Genomic DNA, 17,770 nt, shown 5'->3' with positions numbered 1-17,770 from the left:
TTTGATGCGGCGAACTTCCCGGAAGTGGCTGTCACGGAGGCTGCGCACCGGGCCTGAGCGGGATTCCAGCGGCGAAAGCGCCGGCGGAGACCGACTTGAGGTCTTGGTCCCGCACTCCAGCCTCTAGCAACCAGGATTTGCGTTCTGCTTGTTCTGGACTGAGGTACCCATGTTGAAGTTACTCGAAAAGGAGAAAATGTGTTCCGGGTAAGCCCAGACCGCTCCGGAAATGCGATGGCCGAGGAGCGGGCACCAAGGACCAGACTGAGGTGGGAGTCAAGGCTGGGGATGTAACCATCATTTTGGCGGTCTCCAGTCCACCCGAGTTTGGCCAGAATCTCCAGTGCTTTGGGACCAGCCACGCTTACCAGGATGTTCCTACCCTGAGTGAGGATTTCTAAGAGCTCTACTCCACGACACGGGCGGGAAACTGAGGCACGAGGCAGCGGCATCTGTTGCGTGGAAGTCTTTATTACCCTACAGGCCTACGCCTTAGAGCTTCTTCCCTTGACTCACTGCAGTTCCATCAGGAATACCCGTCTCCAAAGCTTCCCGGCTCTCGCTGCGGAGGGAACTTCCTCTTCTTTTTTTCTAAAATATTCTCATTCATGTTCTTTTTTTCATAAACGCCCCCAGTCGTGATTTCACAAACAGCTCTCTATCCTCTCCTTGCATTGATCTTTGCTTTCACTCTCTCGCTTCCTTACATTTGGCCCAAACAGACCCTTATGTTGGTGTTTTGGGGGCAACCACAGGCAAATAATGTGGACCATGTCTGGTTCATATTTGACTTAATTCGAGACTGGGTAAGAGGTAGTTTAGAACTCCGTAAAGTGAGTCGAATGACTCTTACGTTTGACCTGAATCTAATCACCTAGGCCAGTGATGGCGAACCTCTGACACGCGTGTCAGCACTAAATATTTAGTTTTTGGTTTATTAAATACAATTATATATAACAATTATACATTTATGTTATTTAAACTATAAATATCGTGAAATAATGTTTTTTTCCTCAAAGTGACACACTACCCGAGTTATGCTCAGATTTTTGGCGAAGTTTGACACACCAAGCTCAAAAGGTTGCCCATCACTGATAGGCTCTCCAAGCCAATTTCTTTTCAGTAAGTAAGGAAGCTGGATTAGAATAATGAATCCCTGCTTCCCAGCTCGAAAATCTTTGTCTCCTCAAGCCATTCACTAAACGTTGGATAATCACAGTCCCCAGACAATCATGTATCCAGTTTACATTCCATTTAGATTTGAACCCTATTTTGGATAAGATAAAAATAGATGTTTTGGTTGGTTGTTTGTCTTTGATATTTGACAAGCTATCCATGGTAGTGCACTGGTGAGATGATTTTTGTTTAGGTGGTTATCAGAGTTAAGTCTAGTATGTAATAACATTTTTTACTGAACTTTTCTCATTTTGTTTTCTTTAGATTGGGTTTCAAACCAAGATACTGGATTCTCCTAGTTCAGATAAAAAGCTCTGAGCATGTAACAGTGAAAATGGCATAATCTGCATTCACATCGCACAAACTGAAGACATGACCGCTAAGGAACACACGTGGACTTGTGGCACATGGATATGTGTGCACAAAAAAAGGAAATCTATAATTCTTTAAAGATAGGACGACATTCTTCCTCACCAACATGGGTACTTTCTGCTCAGTTATCAAGTTTGAAAATCTCCAAGAATTAAAGAGACTGTGCCACTGGGGTCCCATTATAGCCCTCGGTGTTATAGCAATATGTTCTACGATGGCCATGATTGACTCTGTGTTGTGGTATTGGCCCTTACATACAACTGGCGGAAGCGTGAATTTCATCATGTTGATAAATTGGACTGTCATGATTCTTTATAATTACTTCAATGCCATGTTTGTTGGTCCTGGCTTTGTCCCTCTGGGGTGGAAACCGGTAAGAAAAAGATCCCTTTAGAATTTAGATGATGAATTCTAATGATAACCTAATGATAATTTAGTTTTTGCTTTATCTTCTAACCAGTAATATCTAACACAGTCTGCTTTTTTGCTGTAGTAGGGACTAAGTGCATTGCAATTACTGGTCATTTAACCCTCAGATTATTTATTTCATACCTGTTTTAAAATATTGATCTAAATCAGTATTTCCCAGAGCATTTTCATTGAATACTTGTCTTGCATTGAGAAAAAATAAAATAAACATGGAGGGGTGGTGATGAGATCATGGTCATAAGTTTAGGAAACAATGCATATCACATACACTCATTTATGATTTCACAAGGTAGTTTGGTTCTATAATCTTTTTACATGTAATACATTAACATCCTCAGGACTGAGAAAAACTTTAGAAACTTGGTTTAAATCATAAAGTTTTAAAATCATTGCAGTGAAGATTGGGAAGTACAGTATGAATCAATTTATGGCTCTTTAAAATTTTTAGAAAGTTTATGCTTATGAATTTCTGTATTCCTTGTTGAGCGACATCCCTTGGTAGCTGATTAGAAATGCAGAATCTTGAGCCCCACTCTACTGAGTCAAAATCTGCATTTAGTGAAATCCCCAGATGATGCTAAAGTATGTTAAAATTGGAGAAATACTAGTGTACCGTATTAAGTAAAGAAAGATTTTTCATATTCTGAAAAATCTTGTAATTGAGGAGAAAAACCAAGGCACTTTAGGAAATAAACACAGAGTAGAATATGATGAGTGCTGGTGAAGTTAAAAGGAACTGATCATTTTCATTTGGGGACCTATGGGAGGAGTGGGAATTTCCACAGGAGATGGGAAAAAGGCATTTCAGGATTTCAGGATGAGTTCATATTCAGAAACAATGGACAGGTTATATAGTGCAGAGAAGGCTGAAAGAAAGGCAGATTATGGAAGGCCTCAAATACATAAGAAATTGTTAGACCATAGGGAGTTCTTAGAGGTCTTCAAGCAGAGCTCTGACATAATCAGAATTCTGTTATAGGAATATTATGAGTATCAACTCTGATGTTTGAATCCCCTACTCTAAATACCTGCCAAGTTGCCAGCTACCTTTTTTCTTGAACTCCTCCAATCCTACTAAGATTTTGCATAAGTAGAGCCAACTGTATTCAGTGGTAATGGACTAAGATGGCGCATAGGGAAGAGAAATTAAAAATGACTTCTGGGTAATTGGGAGAGTGATGGTGCTGTTACCAGAAATTTTATGCTTAAAAATATTTTAGCTCAAATAAAAGGATTGAAAGTATAAGATAAGATTTCATCCCCCACCACCCCCCATGAAAGAAAATTAAACCATAGGAAAGCATCTCTCTATATATAAGGCTAATATGCAAAGTGTCCCCTCGGGAATTTGACCTGGACACCGGGAGTTCAACCACTCGCTATGACGTGGGCTGACCACCAGGGGGCGGCACAGAATGGAGGAAGGCCCAGATCTGCTCTGATCACCTGTCAAGCCTAGGGACCCTACCCATGCACAAATTTTGTGCACTGGGCCTCTAGTTTATTCATAAGGCTTGTTATTATTTAGGACTAGGGGCCCAATGCAATTTGTGCAAGCGTAGGCCTTCCTTCCCCTACGAAATTTGTGCAAGCGGGCACCCGGGACCCGGGCTTTCCTCACAGCCCTGGCTTTGTCCAGAAGGTTGTCTGGTCTAATTAGCATATTACGCATTTATTATTATAGATTGGTTATCTGATGTATTTTTTGTTTATGTTTTGCTGCCAAGGAAAATTCTCAGGATAGCATGTACCTCCAATATTGTCAAGTCTGCCAAGCATACAAGGCACCACGGTCACATCACTGTCGAAAGTGTAACAGGTACTGTCTGTCTTTGCCATTCACTTTAGGGACTCATCACCTTGACAAGTGGTCTTTTGTTCCTTCTGCCACATCAATCCTAATTTTATTCTCTGCAAGGTGGCTACTTTATAAACAATATTGGCAAAATATTTGTGTCCATAATCTCCATATTATTCTTAAATCATCAATTCTGATAATAAATACATCTCTTTTGTTATATGTGAAAAGAATTTTCTAGAAAAATACAGATTAACTTTGCTTCTTGCCCTGTCAAGACCATGGTTGAAAGTCATACCTGCAAATTGTTGCCATAGATCACGAATTAACTGTGCTTGTTGACTAGCTTTTGCATTCTTCTGAGTCTAATTATAGAGGAGAGCTGCTTTTTTTCCCTTTATTTAGTTGACTAACTTTTACACTATACAAATTTAATAAATAATCCAGGTGCCTATTGTCACAGTATTTAATATGAAAAACTTAATGAGAGGAAAACTGAGTCACTATAAAAATATGAAATAAGCTAGAACCTTTAAAAATGAACAGCTGTATCCACTTCTTAATAAGAACTTTTGATGAGAGTGTTGAGGTTTAGGGGAACTGTGGAGGCAAATAAAGTTGGCTTGAGGACAGGAAATTTTCTAGCAATAAAAGGGAAGGAAGCTCAGTAAGACTTTGCTCATTACACCACATCTTATATTCAGTAGTTGCTTGTTTATTAACTCAGAGGTTCCACATCTAAAGGATGAGGACAGGAAGGAAGTTACACGCGTCCGCTAGGTCCCATCAACCCCAGTGGAGATTTGTTTGTGATTTTGTTGAGTCTCTGTTGTACTTCACTTCAGTCACTGCATTTCAGAGCTGGAGGAAAACCAGGAACCATAGTCATTTCTTTGTAATGAACCTCTCAGTGGGCCTCCTGACTTCTTTAAACAAATTCATAAGGAACAGACATCTTTTCATCAGAAGCTGTTTCAAAACCTGCCCTTCCTTGCCCTGTTTAGAATCTAAAAGAAGTCACTGTTCAGAGTTGTTTAAAAACTCATAAAGATGTTTCTTTTTGTTTCATGAATTATAATTTCTTTTTGACTTGTGAACTTGCTGGATTCCTATTTGCTTGGTCTGTTGTTTTTTTTTAATCCTTACTTGAGGCTATGTTTTTATTGATTTTAGAGACAGAGGAAGGGAGAGAGAGAAACATTGATGTGAGAGAAACATCAGTCTGTTGCCTCCTTTATGTGTCCCAACCAGGGATCGAACCCGCAACCTAGGTATGTGCTCTGACCGGGAATTGAACCCGCAACCTTTTTGGTATACGGGATGATGCTCTAACCATCTGAGCCACTCAGCCAGGGCTGCTTGGTCTTTTGAAGACCAAAGTTATTTCAAGTCAGCAAGATTCCCTGACTCATGTTTTATGTAAATGTTTCTTGTTAGGTGTGTGCTGAAGATGGACCATCACTGTCCTTGGATCAACAACTGTTGTGGTTACCAAAATCATGCTTCATTCACACTGTTTCTCCTGTTAGCACCATTGGGCTGTATTCATGCTGCCTTCATTTTTGTTATGACGATGTATACACAGCTTTATAACCGGGTAAGTGAAGAAGTTATAAAGTCATTCGTGCCAGATTAAATAGTTTATCAAGATTATTTATGGGGTCCCTTTTGGAAATACGTTTTCTATGATTTAGGTGGAGAAACACACTTTGCTTTACCTCTACATGGATTCCTTTTTTAAAAGCATTAGAACTTAATTTTTAAGACAAGGAAAGATTATTTTTCTCTGGAAACTCACCTTCTTAGCTCTGGTTGAATTGATAATTATTTTATTCTGTTGGTTTATTTATTTACAGTGGAACTTAGGTTCTCAAACTTAATTCATTCCAGAAGGCTGTTTGAAAACCAAACCATTTTTTCCTATTAGGAATAATATAAATTGAATTAATCCGTTCCAGACCCCCAAATGATTCCCTGTTTTAACCTTTCTTATATACAGTACATGTCCAATATACGATTTAATATATAAACACTTTAAAAACAAAAAGACATGAAATATAAATGAAAATTTAACAAAAAGGAAATAAAATGTAGTAAAAATGAAAATTTAATAATTAGCAGCAACAAAAGCAAAAAACACAGAAATATTCACAGCACAATTTCCTGAGATGTTTGCAAGGTGAAGTTTAGTGGAAAACTGACTCATACTTTCGCATTCTCTCCTATGTTTTTCGCCTAGGAGATGAGTTACTGACCATACAAGTATCCACAGGAAAGGGTTGTCAGGTTGAGAATCGAACTGTTTGAGATGGGAGATGATTGAAAACCAAGGTTTGACTGTATATTGATTCCAGAGAGAAGAAGTGGGGGAGAGATAGGGAGAAACATCAATCAGTTGCTTCCTGTAGGTGCCCTGACCAGGGATCAAATCCCCCACCTTTTGGTGTACGGCAGTGGTCGGCAAACTGCGGCTTGCGAGCCTCTGTTTGTCGCTCTGTTGACTAACGAGTTTGCTGACCACTGGTGTACGGGATAATGCTCCAACCAACCGAGCCACACCAACCAGGGCTGTGTATATACTTATTAAATTTCAAACTTGGTAGCTATAGTAAGAATAATTAGGAGGGCTAAAAGAAGAACAAGAAGAAAGGACAACACGAGGGCTTTCCTTTTCCATCCCGTTCAGGGGACAAATTGTAGTTCTTTTGTTCATTTCTAATTCCAGTGCCCTAGAGCAGCGGTCACCAACCTTTCGGACCTCACGGACCACCAACGGTCCTCGGACCACCAGTTGGCGACTGCTGCCCTAGAATGTGGCTCACAGAGCAGGAACAGTCCTAAAATGCCCTGAAACAGACTGAGTCGATTTATAGGCAGGTAGTCATGAGATAAAGTTCAGGGGGCACAAAATCAATGCCCTAAAGAGGCCTGCAAGGTAAATGAGGGACACAGCCCTCCTGGGATTGTGGCACACTGGGGAACATGCCTGTCACAGAGAGGAAAACCCATATTCCATTTCAGCCAGCTTTTCATGCTTGAGAATCCCGCCCAGTGATGCTAGATCTTACAAGAAAAAATCATTTTTTTTAAAATGTGAAGTTGCCTGATTTTTAAATGTGGGCACCTAACTAAATATTTTAAAACATTTTGCAAGCCAGGCAATACACATCTGTGGGCCACATTTTGCCTGCATTTTGCCAGTTTTTCACCTCTGGTTGTGGAACATGAGGGAAGAAACAGCTGAATCCCAGGCTGTCTTTGTTGCTGTGGAAGATTACTGTAAATACAGACAAGCAAGGAGGAGAGGGAGACACAGTTACAGCTTAGATTAGTGTCTAAATTGGTGAACTTAGTGTTGTAAATGCAAATTAATGTTTGTGGGGTATGCCTAACACCTTTTGAGGGTGCAATGAAACACAACCCCCCAAAAAATAACATTTGAGAATAACTAAGAATGATATGGTGTATGAATTGAGTCAGTATGAGTTCAAGCCACAGTGTTAATTAGAAACAACTGTCTTTGCTTTGGCCACAATTTAAAGCTACCATTTGTTGATCATCATTTTAATCAAATTGTTACAGTAGCCTAACCATTTATGACAACCCAGTTTTCCGAGCGTGTGTTGTTGTTTACAGCTCTCCTTTGGGTGGAACACGGTCAAGATTGATATGAGTGCAGCCCGGAGAGATCCTCTTCCAATTATTCCGTTTGGATTAGCTGCATTTGCTGCCACCTTGTTTGCCTTGGGATTAGCTTTAGGAACAACCATAGCCGTTGGGATGTTGTTTTTTATCCAGGTAAGTTCCTCGGCTACTTCTAGCTAAAAGCTGTCCAGTTATTGGGGCTGCTTGTAATGAGGACAGCCTTGATGCATCACCCAACCCTTTTTCAACTCTTAGTTTAAAATAAGCTGATTTGGGTTATACTTCAAGTTTCTACTAGCTTGTAATCAACTTCTTTGATTATTTTTCCCAATGCCTATAATTACAAATCATCTTAGAAATAAACTAAAATTCCGTGGTGTAAAAACCTACGTAAGTGGAATTAGTTATATATAGGAAAATCAAATAGAATTTGCACTGAATATATTCAACTTTTAAGGCAAGCAGAATACCTAGGTTGACTGAAATGAGTCACTTATTTATAATAAGTAGATTAATCATATATTTAAGGTTGATTAAAATAGTGATGAGATTTTAATAGCAAAATACACTTATGTATCGATTGGATTACATCAATGTTTTATTAGTACTCTGAAAACTTTATTCAGAAGATAATCCTTAAAAAACATGAATTATTATTAAAATAATATATTTAGATTTGCTTATGGGTTTTATTTTGAGAGGGGTGTTTTAGTATAGTGGTTAAGAAAAAGGGTTTTTGAATCACGTGACCACACTGTTACTTAACCTTTATCTCGGTATCTTCATCTATGGAATGGAGCAATAAACACTATCTCATAGGGTTGGTTAGTATGAAGATAATAATCTTTAATGAACCAAAGTTCCAGTATAAAATTTTGCTGTCTATTATTTAATTTTCAGATAAAAATAATTCTCAGAAACCAAACTTCTATTGAATCATGGATTGAAGAAAAGGTATTTAATACTTGTTTTCCTCAGTATCATTAAAGTATCGATTTAATTAATAGACCAGATTAACTAACAAATGCCTGGAAGTGAAAATTGGGCTACCAAATGGCTTCCTTAAGTCATTTGCATGCCATATAAAAGGTAAATATAGAAGACAGTTTGATTCATCCCTGGTTTAATGTAACTCGCACAGAAATATGCTTCTCATACACTCTGAGATGCTGAAGAGTCTTGAATTTGGGTGGGGATTGATTTATACAATTCAGTAAACTCATACATTTTACAGTTTGATAATTTTTTAAATTGAATTAACATCAATATCACCTCTAACTATAAGAAGCTTTTTCTTAAAGTACTATCCCTTGATGATAAAATATTTTAAAGTATCATTTCTAGTTAGATTGGCATTAGATTAACAGTGTTTTTGCTCATGACCAATCTTCTATAATAATAAAAGCGTAATATGCTAATTAGGCTGGACATCCTTCTGAATGACCTTCTGGACAAAGCCAGGGCTGCAAGGGAAGCCCGGGTCCCGGGTGCTAGAGGGAAGCTGGTGCCAGCAGCGGGGGGAAGGAAGGCTACTCTTGCACGAATTTCATGCATCAGGCCTCTAGTGCTCGTTATAAAGTGCCATGCTAAACCTCGGAATTATTTTAAAATTGGTGCTTTGCTGCTGGGTAAAATATTCAAATAAATGATTGTATTAAGTTTACAGAAAATTTATTGAAATTAACACAAACTAAAATTTATACAACAAATTTCAACTGCGTTTGTTCACTTATTGTAGGAATAAAGAATGTATCTTTATACCACTAGGTGTCAGTGGAACTTAAGAAGATTCTAAGCCAGTATCGCCTTAAGTTAAAGCTAACAATTTAAATGCCTAGAATATAATTTATACAACTCAAATATTTATGTATATGCATAAAATGTACACACAAATGCAAATATAAGTAAGTATATGTACATGTGTAGTGGTATAAAAACTGAAAGATGTGCTAGCTTTTAAAAATAATTTTCATAAAATTATGACTTCCCTGTTACACCTTTCATGGCCATTCCCACGGGTGTCACTGCAACCCACAATACAACCATTGCAGTCTAGTGCCCGCATGAAACAGTCCTCCATCCTGAATAAACCCCGCTGCCCCTTTAAGCTGTTTGTCTGCATCTCTGCTCTATACCTGGATTTTTTTTGTTCTGCTGAACAGCAGGAACATTGAGAATGTCTTCTATATGGAATAAAGTTACTAACTTTTAATATTCACTTCTGAATTTATTCCTTAATAAGCTTATTTATTCCTAAATAAGCCCCATCTGTCATTTTCCGAATGTTCTCATAAGAGGTTGGTGTTGTGTGTCAAGTTCTTCCAATATTGTGATAAGTTTATTTAGCTCTTCTCTGTACACTAACATCACAACAAGGAGGAAGTATTTTAAGAGTGATACAAATTAGAGGAATAAATGTTCTCAATAGCATATTACTAAAAGCCATTTCAGGCATCTTCCATCTTTGTTATCCACAGGCTAAAGATCGAATTCAATATTATCAGCTAGATGAAGTCTTTGTTTTTCCTTATGACACGGGGAGTCGATGGAAGAACTTTAAGCAGGTATTTACCTGGTCAGGGGTCCCAGAAGGAGATGGACTGGAATGGCCAGTCAGAGAAGGCTGTCACCAGTACAGCTTAACAGTGAGTGTTTTTGTTCAAATAATCTTTCCTCTTTGCCGCACCTTCTTCCCCTTAACTTTTCCCTTAACTCAGATGACATTTATAGTAAAATTAATACCAACATTTTTTCAGTATGTGGCAAAATGAATCTAAGTTAATAATCTAAGAATTCTTTGTATCATACCTCTCCTTTTATCTAAATCTCTCCTTAACTCTCCATATCTGTGAGAGAAAGTCCTGATTCCTTAACTTGCTTTTATAATATCTGGCCTAAAACTACCTTCCAACTACTTCCAAACAGGAATCGTCTTTACCAGTCAGCCGAGTCTACTCAATAAACAATTTACACATTTCTGCCACCTGATTTGCCTGCTGTTTTTTCTATCTCATGATCTCTCTGTTGGATTTGATTGAGACTGGTTTCAGTCCCACCTCTTCCCTAGTCCAGCCTCTGCACCCTAGACTCCTCTGGACTCGGCACTTAGTCATATACTCTTGTGTCGTAGCCCATGAGGTCTCATACTTTTATTTAATTCTCGTACCTTCTATCTTTAACTTTACTTGACATGACTCGGACAGAAACTGTGTACTTTCTTTACTTTCCCAACAGCATCCATGAATAAGTGGAGGAAAGGGAGTCAGTGAGGCGTAGTGATGATGTTCAGCTGAGACTCTTTTTTTGATGAATTTTGCGGGCTTCCTACTGCGTCTCTAAAGAACCGTGAATCTGTATGTCATTGTCACCTTGGGTGCTGGCCTGGGAGCTCCGTGAGGGCAGAGAGCACATCTCCCTGTTCCTGGGCCACAGGGAGTGCTCTGCAAATACCCACAGAAGAAGAAGTTAGTGAGAGAATACTGAAAAGAAAGCCCTGCTTCAGCCCCTATTCTTAGTCATAGGGCCTTCTCTCCAGGCTGAGAAAACACAGGTGGCCTTTAAATTGTCAGCAGTTAAGAGATGCTGGGAAATTGGGAGTTTGTCATGAACCTCTGATATCAACATTGAGATAAGATGCTTTTTATTTTTATATCTTCCAGATAGAACAGTTGAAACAAAAAGCGGATAAAAGAGTAAGAAGTGTAAGTAATTCTTTTGCAATGATACCAATTTCTTTTTCTTTTTTTTTTTTTTTTTGGTTAGGCTTATAGTTTTTAAAATTGCCTTTGAGTAGCTGATAACTGTTGGCTTTTATTAAATAATATTTCTTAAAATGTTTGTTGAAATTTAATTTAAATTTTGTTTTCATTTAAATAGTTTGCACTGGAGGTTTGGAGGGAATTTAGTCAATTTATATTGCCAACAGGAAAATAATGTGCCTCAATATAGCGTGTTAGTATGAAACCCATCCCTACAGTTATACTGTATAATATGATGGCCACTGGCCACGTGCGGCTAAGTTTAAATCAATTAAAAGGAAGTAAAATAAAAAATGCAGTCCCTTGTTTGCACCAGCCCCATTAGAAGTGCTCAGTAGCTGCATGTGGCTGGTGGCTCCCACACTGGACACTACAGACAGGGAACATGGCCATTGCTGCAGAAAGTCCGATGGGACGGCTCTCTCTAGAGTTAATTCTCAGCTGTGCGCTTGAAATGAAGGGGAAGCAAAGCCTTGAGAACTAGAAATGTCACCTGCCTCCTCTGGGGGAACAGGGTGGGTAGCAAGTTGGGAGGGAAAGATATGTCACCTGATATTCTGGGTCTACCTTTAACAGTTAAAATTGGAACTTGAAAAAGCGCAGATGATGAGTAAAGGTTAAATAGTTCTTCTGATCACGGATGACAGGTTCGCTATAAAGTAATAGAAGATTACAGTGGTGCCTGCTGTCCTTTGAATAAAGGAATCAAGACATTCTTCACGAGCCCCTGCACGGAAGAGCCTCGGATACGGCTGCAGAAAGGGGAGTTCATTTTGGCCACGAGAGGGTTACGGTGAGTGGTAGAAAGCACTGTGCTGCCTCTTTAATGACAAAATTGACCTAAAAAAGTAACTTTAATCTTTTAAATATTTCAGATACTGGTTGTATGGAGACAAAATTCTTGATGATTCCTTTATAGAAGGTATGAAAATGGAAGGACAAGACTGCTGGCAATAATTTCAAATTTCCCAAGAATAACTTTAATAAACAATCCCATATCGCATGTGTTAGGGGAATTAAAGAGAAGAGCACATCAGTCACTAAGCAACAGAAAGAAGCTCCTTGTATTATGTTAGTTCTCCATAGCACTGGGATTTATTGGGTCTTTTTAATGACGGCTAACATTGGAGCTCATGCCTAACTGTGGGACAGGCACTTCCCATCAGCCCTCTGCGGTCAGCATGATCACTTACACTTTATTGACGAGGGAACTGAAGCAGAGACCAAGCCACTTGCCCAAGGCCACACTGGAAACAGGTAGAGCCAAGCTGTCTGGCTCCAGAGCCTGTGTGCCAAACGCCTAGGCCATGTGCTCCTCCCCTCACCCCCCCTTTTTTTAACATGTTTTTTATTGATTTTAGGGAGAGGGATAGAGGTAGAAACATGGATTGGCAGCCTCCTGCATGCCCCCTACTGGGGATCAGCCTGAAACCAGGGCCTGCGTCCTAACTGGGAATTGATCCAGTGACCTCTTGGTTCATGGGTTGACACTCAACCACTGAGTCACACTGGCCGGGCACTCCCACTTTGAATGAACATCCCATATTATCTCCCCACACCCCCCCACACACAGTGCCTCTCTCATTCTAAACTTTATGTACCAGAGTGGTTAACATTTGTTAACATTAATGAATCTACATTCACACATTAAAATTGTTCCCATTTACCACTAGAGTAAAGATTAACCTAGGATGCTCTTTTAAAAACACTGGGTTAAACATAAATTAATCCCAAATGACAGCTTAGGCAACCTTGATAAAGACATTTATATGTTAGTAAAAGTCTAAAAAGGAAATTCACAAAGGCTAAGGAAGATAGATCCCTGACATAAATGGAGTGTGACAGTTTGCCAAAAACACCCTGCAATCACACATGGGTAACTGAATGCCCATATTTAGAAGTGCCCCTCAACTCCACCTAGGGGCTCTTCTGAACCACATTAGCTCCCTTCCCAAATAATAGAATTCGGAAATCCCTGGTTTCTAGCTTGTTAGGAGCAAGCAGTTAAAAGCCTTATTTTTTCCCACTCAAACTGTGCTTATAAAAGACGATAAAGAGGGGGAAATGTAAAGTCTGACTAATAGCTTATTAATTTAAAGTATAGGACTTATGGATCTTGGTAAAGTCATTGCAGTGTACCTGACTATTTCACACCAATTTAATTTTCTCTCTCAGGTGTTTCAAGAATCAGAGGGTGGTTCCCTAGAAACTGCGTGGAGAAGTGTCCCTGTGATGCTGAGACAGAGCAAGCCCCAGAGGGCGAGAAGAAGAACAGATAGCCACGATTAAAATCCAGTGATTCTTTAAGTCCGCCCCATTACTTGAAAATTGTGCATATCACTAAAGAATAATGCAATGAGCCTACTCTGGTTAAGGTGTTCTTTTCCTCAAAGGTGCCCTAGTGCCATGATCCAAATATTGTTATGAACATTTTGAAATGGAGAAGCCATTCTGCATATGCCTTTGAATTCCTGCCCCTCTTGGCCACCTCTTCCTCACCCCAAAAGGAAAAAACACTTCACCCAAGTAAGTCAATTGCATCTTCTCTAGGGTATTTTACGCACTATACACGATGGACCTCACTTGCAGATATCGTTCCCCCTTTGCCCGGAGCATCTGCATGTGATGCTTCTGTCCCGTTTCCCCCTCAGTTGGTATTTCTTATGTAATATTCTAGATACTATAGAACTTAATTTGTCAGATTCAATATAAGCTCAGATTTTGTTACCTGTCTTTTAATAATGCTTATTTTGTCAAATCAAATAAAGATCAATGGATGTTCTCTATAAATCATAGTTTTTACTTAAAACATTTTTTCTTTTCGATGACTGAAAACGTTCGTCTTAGTTCCTTATGGGAAAACTGCTTTACTACCCTGTCCAAACTTGGCATCTTTACTTTTTCATTTTTATTATTATTCATCCTCACCCAAGGATATTTTTCCCATTAACTTTTAGAGAGAGTGGAAGTGAAGGGAGGGAGGGGTGAGAGAGAGAGAAACATCAATTGGTTGCCTCCTGTATGTGCCCCAGCCTCGGCCAGGGATTGAACCTGCAACCTGGGTACTTGCCCTTTACTGGGAATCAAACCCATGACCCTTTGGTGGTAGGGCCCACGCTCCAATCACTGCTCAGGGCAAAAAAAAAAATTGGCATCTTTAATCATGAGTATTAAGACATACATCTTTGCCTCTATAAGTAAACCCCATTAATGGCCTGTTGAGATCACAGCATTCTAGGACACTTCCAACTGGGTGATATTGAACTGCTCATGTACACTTGATTCTCAAAATCTGAAGCTTATGCAGGTGGTAAGAATGTTGCTGGACTTACATTCTCAAAGTCAGGTGTATCTAAACACATGAGGGGAATGACAGAAGTCACCTATTTCAATATTAATTCTTTCCAAGGCAGGGAACTAGAGTTCTGCGGGTCAGGCTTGTAACAGTTAACAATAAGGGAAGGGAATTAACTTGGGAATTCAGCAGTTACTGATGCAAACTCTGCCCCATTCCAGTGAGGGCTAGGGAGGGAGACAAGTGAAAGACGTGTCAGATGGAGTCATGTATGTGAAGGTGGCAGGTGGAAGGGTCTGATGGAAGTGACATTTGAAACAAATGACAGGACAAGTATTGTGCCTCTGGGAAGTCCCGCAGTTTAGGCAGAGACCACAAGAACTGCAGGCTGGAATGTGCCTGGCCTGTTTGAGGGACGGGACAGCAGTCAGTGCAGGTCAGTGTAGGAATGAGAGAGGGCGATATGAGGAGGTCAGGAGATAATAGGGGCTAGACATGGCAGCACCTGTAAGGTAATTCCTGCCTTCCCTTTGGCGACTGAAGACTAGACATTTCTTCAACTTTTCTGAGCTGAGTGTAGAAAGACCAGGAACGGCCCGGGCCAGTGTGGCTCAGAGGTTGAGCATTGACCTATGAACCAGAAGGTCACGGTTCGATTCCTGGTCAGGGCACATGCCCCAGTTTCCAGCTAGATCCCCAATGTGGGGCATGCAGGAGACAGCTGGGAAATGATTCTTTCTCATCATTTGATGTTTCTATCCCTCCCTCTCCCTCTCAGAAATCAATAAACATATATTTAAAAAGGAAAAAAAAAAAGAAGGACCAGGAACGTTCTTTTCACTCCAGTTAGAGGCCAGAAAGAAACATTCAAGATTAGAGTATGACAAAGACGGTAAAGGAAAAAACATAAATCGGGCTCGTTTGGAGTTAGGGCTCAACTGTCACTTGTTTTGTTGTTCGCAGCTATGGAGTAAGGAGGCCTGGTCCTCTCAGTGTAGTAGTTGCCTTCAGTAGTTAACTTGGTTGCATACTAGAATCACCTGCGCACCTTTTAAAAATCCCAGGGCCCAGGCTGTGTCCCAGACCATTTCAATCAGATCCTTGGGTAACACCAGGTGTGGTATCTTTCTAAACTCCCAGGTAATTCTGGTGGGCGGCCACGTTTGAGAGCCACCAGCTCACATGCATGTTAAGTCGACCTTGTTTAAGGCTGATTCTCATCATGGTCCGTGAGGAAATACACACCTCCACGTAAGTATCCACAATAGTTTATTACTTTAAAGACTTTACAAGTGGAAGCAACGCATTCTGGGGGTGAACCAGAGCAGGAGCTGGAGTTCCCGGGGGAAGAGGCCAGTGGGTCTCCTCTCAGAGGAGAAGCCTGCTGCGCAGGCCGGTCTGTGTTCCCAGTTCAGGAGGGTTTTACTCGGTGGTCTACTTCGTCCACTGGAAAGTGCACTTGACATTGTTCCAGCTCCTTCCCCCTCAGCTTCCAGCTCAGCAGCAAACTGTAAGGGACAGATTTCATCACCAGTCATGTCCCTGAAGATAACACCTGAACATTCTTTCGGACATGTCATAGGCCCAACTTTTCATTCTCCCAAGTCAGACCACTAGAGAGGCTCGGAAATCTTCAGTACAAACAAACACATAACTACATGGAAGAAATCCATCTTTCAGATTCAGAGCCGTGGTAGGTCAAGACTTGATTGAAAATTCTAAAGGTTTTTGTGGAGTAGTTAGAAAACGAATTATGAAACAGCTTTGCAGAACTTAAGCGTCTCCGGAGCACGGGAAAGCCTGTGTGGGGACTGTTGACAGTTCAGTTTTACTGAAAGAAGTCACAAAAGGTCACTTACACAGGCTGGAGATCATGAGGAAGGGACAAAGACTACGAAAGGACTTTGAAGAAAGGCATGTTCATAAAAGTAGCTTGAAAAGCTGAGTGTCCGCAACACTTATGATGGGAAAGACAAGATTTATTTAGTCCGGAGCTAAGCTGCATTATAAGTCTCTCAATGCTGTTTTTTAAAGGCCCAAAACTATAGTTATAACTTAGTAGGTAAAACAACAGACAGAAGAAAAGACAAAATGAATGTAAGGCTAGTTTTTAATCCATGTTCCCACAAGGCAGGCTCCCTCAGAGCCCCTTCCAGCCGTCAGTACCTTAACCTATTCCTGCATGCTCTCATACAGGCTGTTGATTTCCGTCTGAAAGTACTTGGAAAGCTCTCCACGCTTTGCTTTCAATGTTGGCGTCAAGAGCCCGTTTTCAATGGAAAAGGGCTCTGGGTGAAGATAGATGCTTTTGACCTGGAAGAGAAGAACATGCACACACATACACATTTATTAGTGATTTGGATTTTTCTGTAGGGCCCTCTAAGTGCTATGTGAAGAACCTTACAGAATATTTCACCTTATAAAAGAAAAAAATGGGGTTGAGGAAGTGGTAAAAGAGAAAGAACAGTAACACATACCCATTCTCAAACACTAATAATTTGGGAAAGAGATGAGTAGGGAGAAGGGGGAATGAATAATGAATAGCAAAAAAGTGACTGTACAGATAATTACAAAAGGTCACTGCCATTTATTGTTGATGGGTCCATGGCATAAACTCTAAAAGCCAGTTCCTGGGAAATTGTACATTTGAAATCTATGACCACTTCCTTGGACACTGTACATTTAAACCCCATTATCAATGCAACTTTAAAACTTCCTGAATGACTTGAGAGACCAGGAGAACATCCGTAGTACATACCTGTTCAAAGGACTTGAGGCCACCTTCTTTCCCAATTTTCTGCAAGTCTTCTAAAATGGCTTCCTTTACAACCTAAGAATGTGAAACATGGCTTAAAGCATGGCTGTCTGAAAAAGCCTACATGAAAGGTTAAGCATGAAACGACTCAAAATTCCTACAAGTGCTTGTTGGGATATAAGCAGGATATGGGCTTACGAGCACAATTCATGCTTAATATTATTCAAAAGGGAAATCTGAATTCTAAAGGGGTTTTCTCTGAAGGGCATTTTTAAATTTTCTATTTTCCAGTTCCCTCCCACATAAAGAACATCTATCCTAATAAAAGGGTAGTATACTAATTAGACTGGGTAGACTGGACATCTTTCGGACAAAGCCATGGTGGTGAGGGCCGAGGCAGAGGCGGTTAGGGGCGATCAGGCTGGCAGGGGAGGGCGGTTAGGGGTGATCAGGCTGGCAGGCAGGCAGAGGGGTTAGGGGTAATCAGGTAGGCAGGCAGGTGCGTGGTTAGAAGCCAGTGGTCCCGGATTGGAGAGGGTGCA

The 17,770-nt window shown here is 40.3% G+C and overlaps 2 protein-coding genes across 10 annotated transcripts in view; one reads left to right on the top strand and one right to left on the bottom strand.

The window, feature by feature from the left end:
• The first annotated feature begins 16 nt into the window (after positions 1-16).
• Positions 17-13,967, top strand: ZDHHC6 (zinc finger DHHC-type palmitoyltransferase 6). Of its 7 annotated transcripts, none has more exons than XM_054728669.1 (11): positions 17-269; positions 1,441-1,921; positions 3,705-3,796; positions 5,213-5,372; positions 7,412-7,573; positions 8,321-8,374; positions 9,898-9,984; positions 11,080-11,121; positions 11,881-11,971; positions 12,054-12,100; positions 13,354-13,431. In XM_054728669.1, exons 2-10 carry the CDS (start codon positions 1,655-1,657, stop codon positions 12,095-12,097), a joined length of 999 nt encoding a protein of 332 aa, XP_054584644.1. In that variant the 5' UTR covers positions 17-269; positions 1,441-1,654; the 3' UTR covers positions 12,098-12,100; positions 13,354-13,431. The 7 variants fall into 7 exon arrangements, with proteins under 7 accessions (XP_054584644.1, XP_054584642.1, XP_054584643.1 ...); XM_054728667.1 differs by having other exon boundaries at positions 19-269; positions 11,826-11,971; positions 13,354-13,967; XM_054728668.1 differs by having other exon boundaries at positions 19-269; positions 9,898-10,065.
• Positions 13,968-15,725: 1,758 nt separating this feature from the next.
• ACSL5 (acyl-CoA synthetase long chain family member 5) overlaps positions 15,726-17,770 on the bottom strand; it is a 42,099-nt gene continuing 40,054 nt past the window's right edge. For all 3 annotated transcript variants that reach the window (XM_028149428.2, XM_008144310.3, XM_054728904.1), the window contains exons 20-22: positions 17,232-17,303; positions 16,640-16,786; positions 15,726-15,981 (exon numbers count right to left, since the gene is read on the bottom strand). In XM_028149428.2, coding sequence (XP_028005229.1) covers positions 16,646-16,786; positions 17,232-17,303 — 213 coding nt within the window. In that variant the 3' untranslated portion in view covers positions 15,726-15,981; positions 16,640-16,645. The remainder of the gene's footprint in view (positions 15,982-16,639; positions 16,787-17,231; positions 17,304-17,770) is intronic.

Source organism: Eptesicus fuscus, chromosome 17 (assembly GCF_027574615.1).
Source record: "Eptesicus fuscus isolate TK198812 chromosome 17, DD_ASM_mEF_20220401, whole genome shotgun sequence".
In the NCBI taxonomy this organism is placed as follows: Eukaryota; Metazoa; Chordata; class Mammalia; order Chiroptera; family Vespertilionidae; genus Eptesicus; species Eptesicus fuscus.
This window is presented reverse-complemented; position numbering and strand designations above follow the sequence as displayed.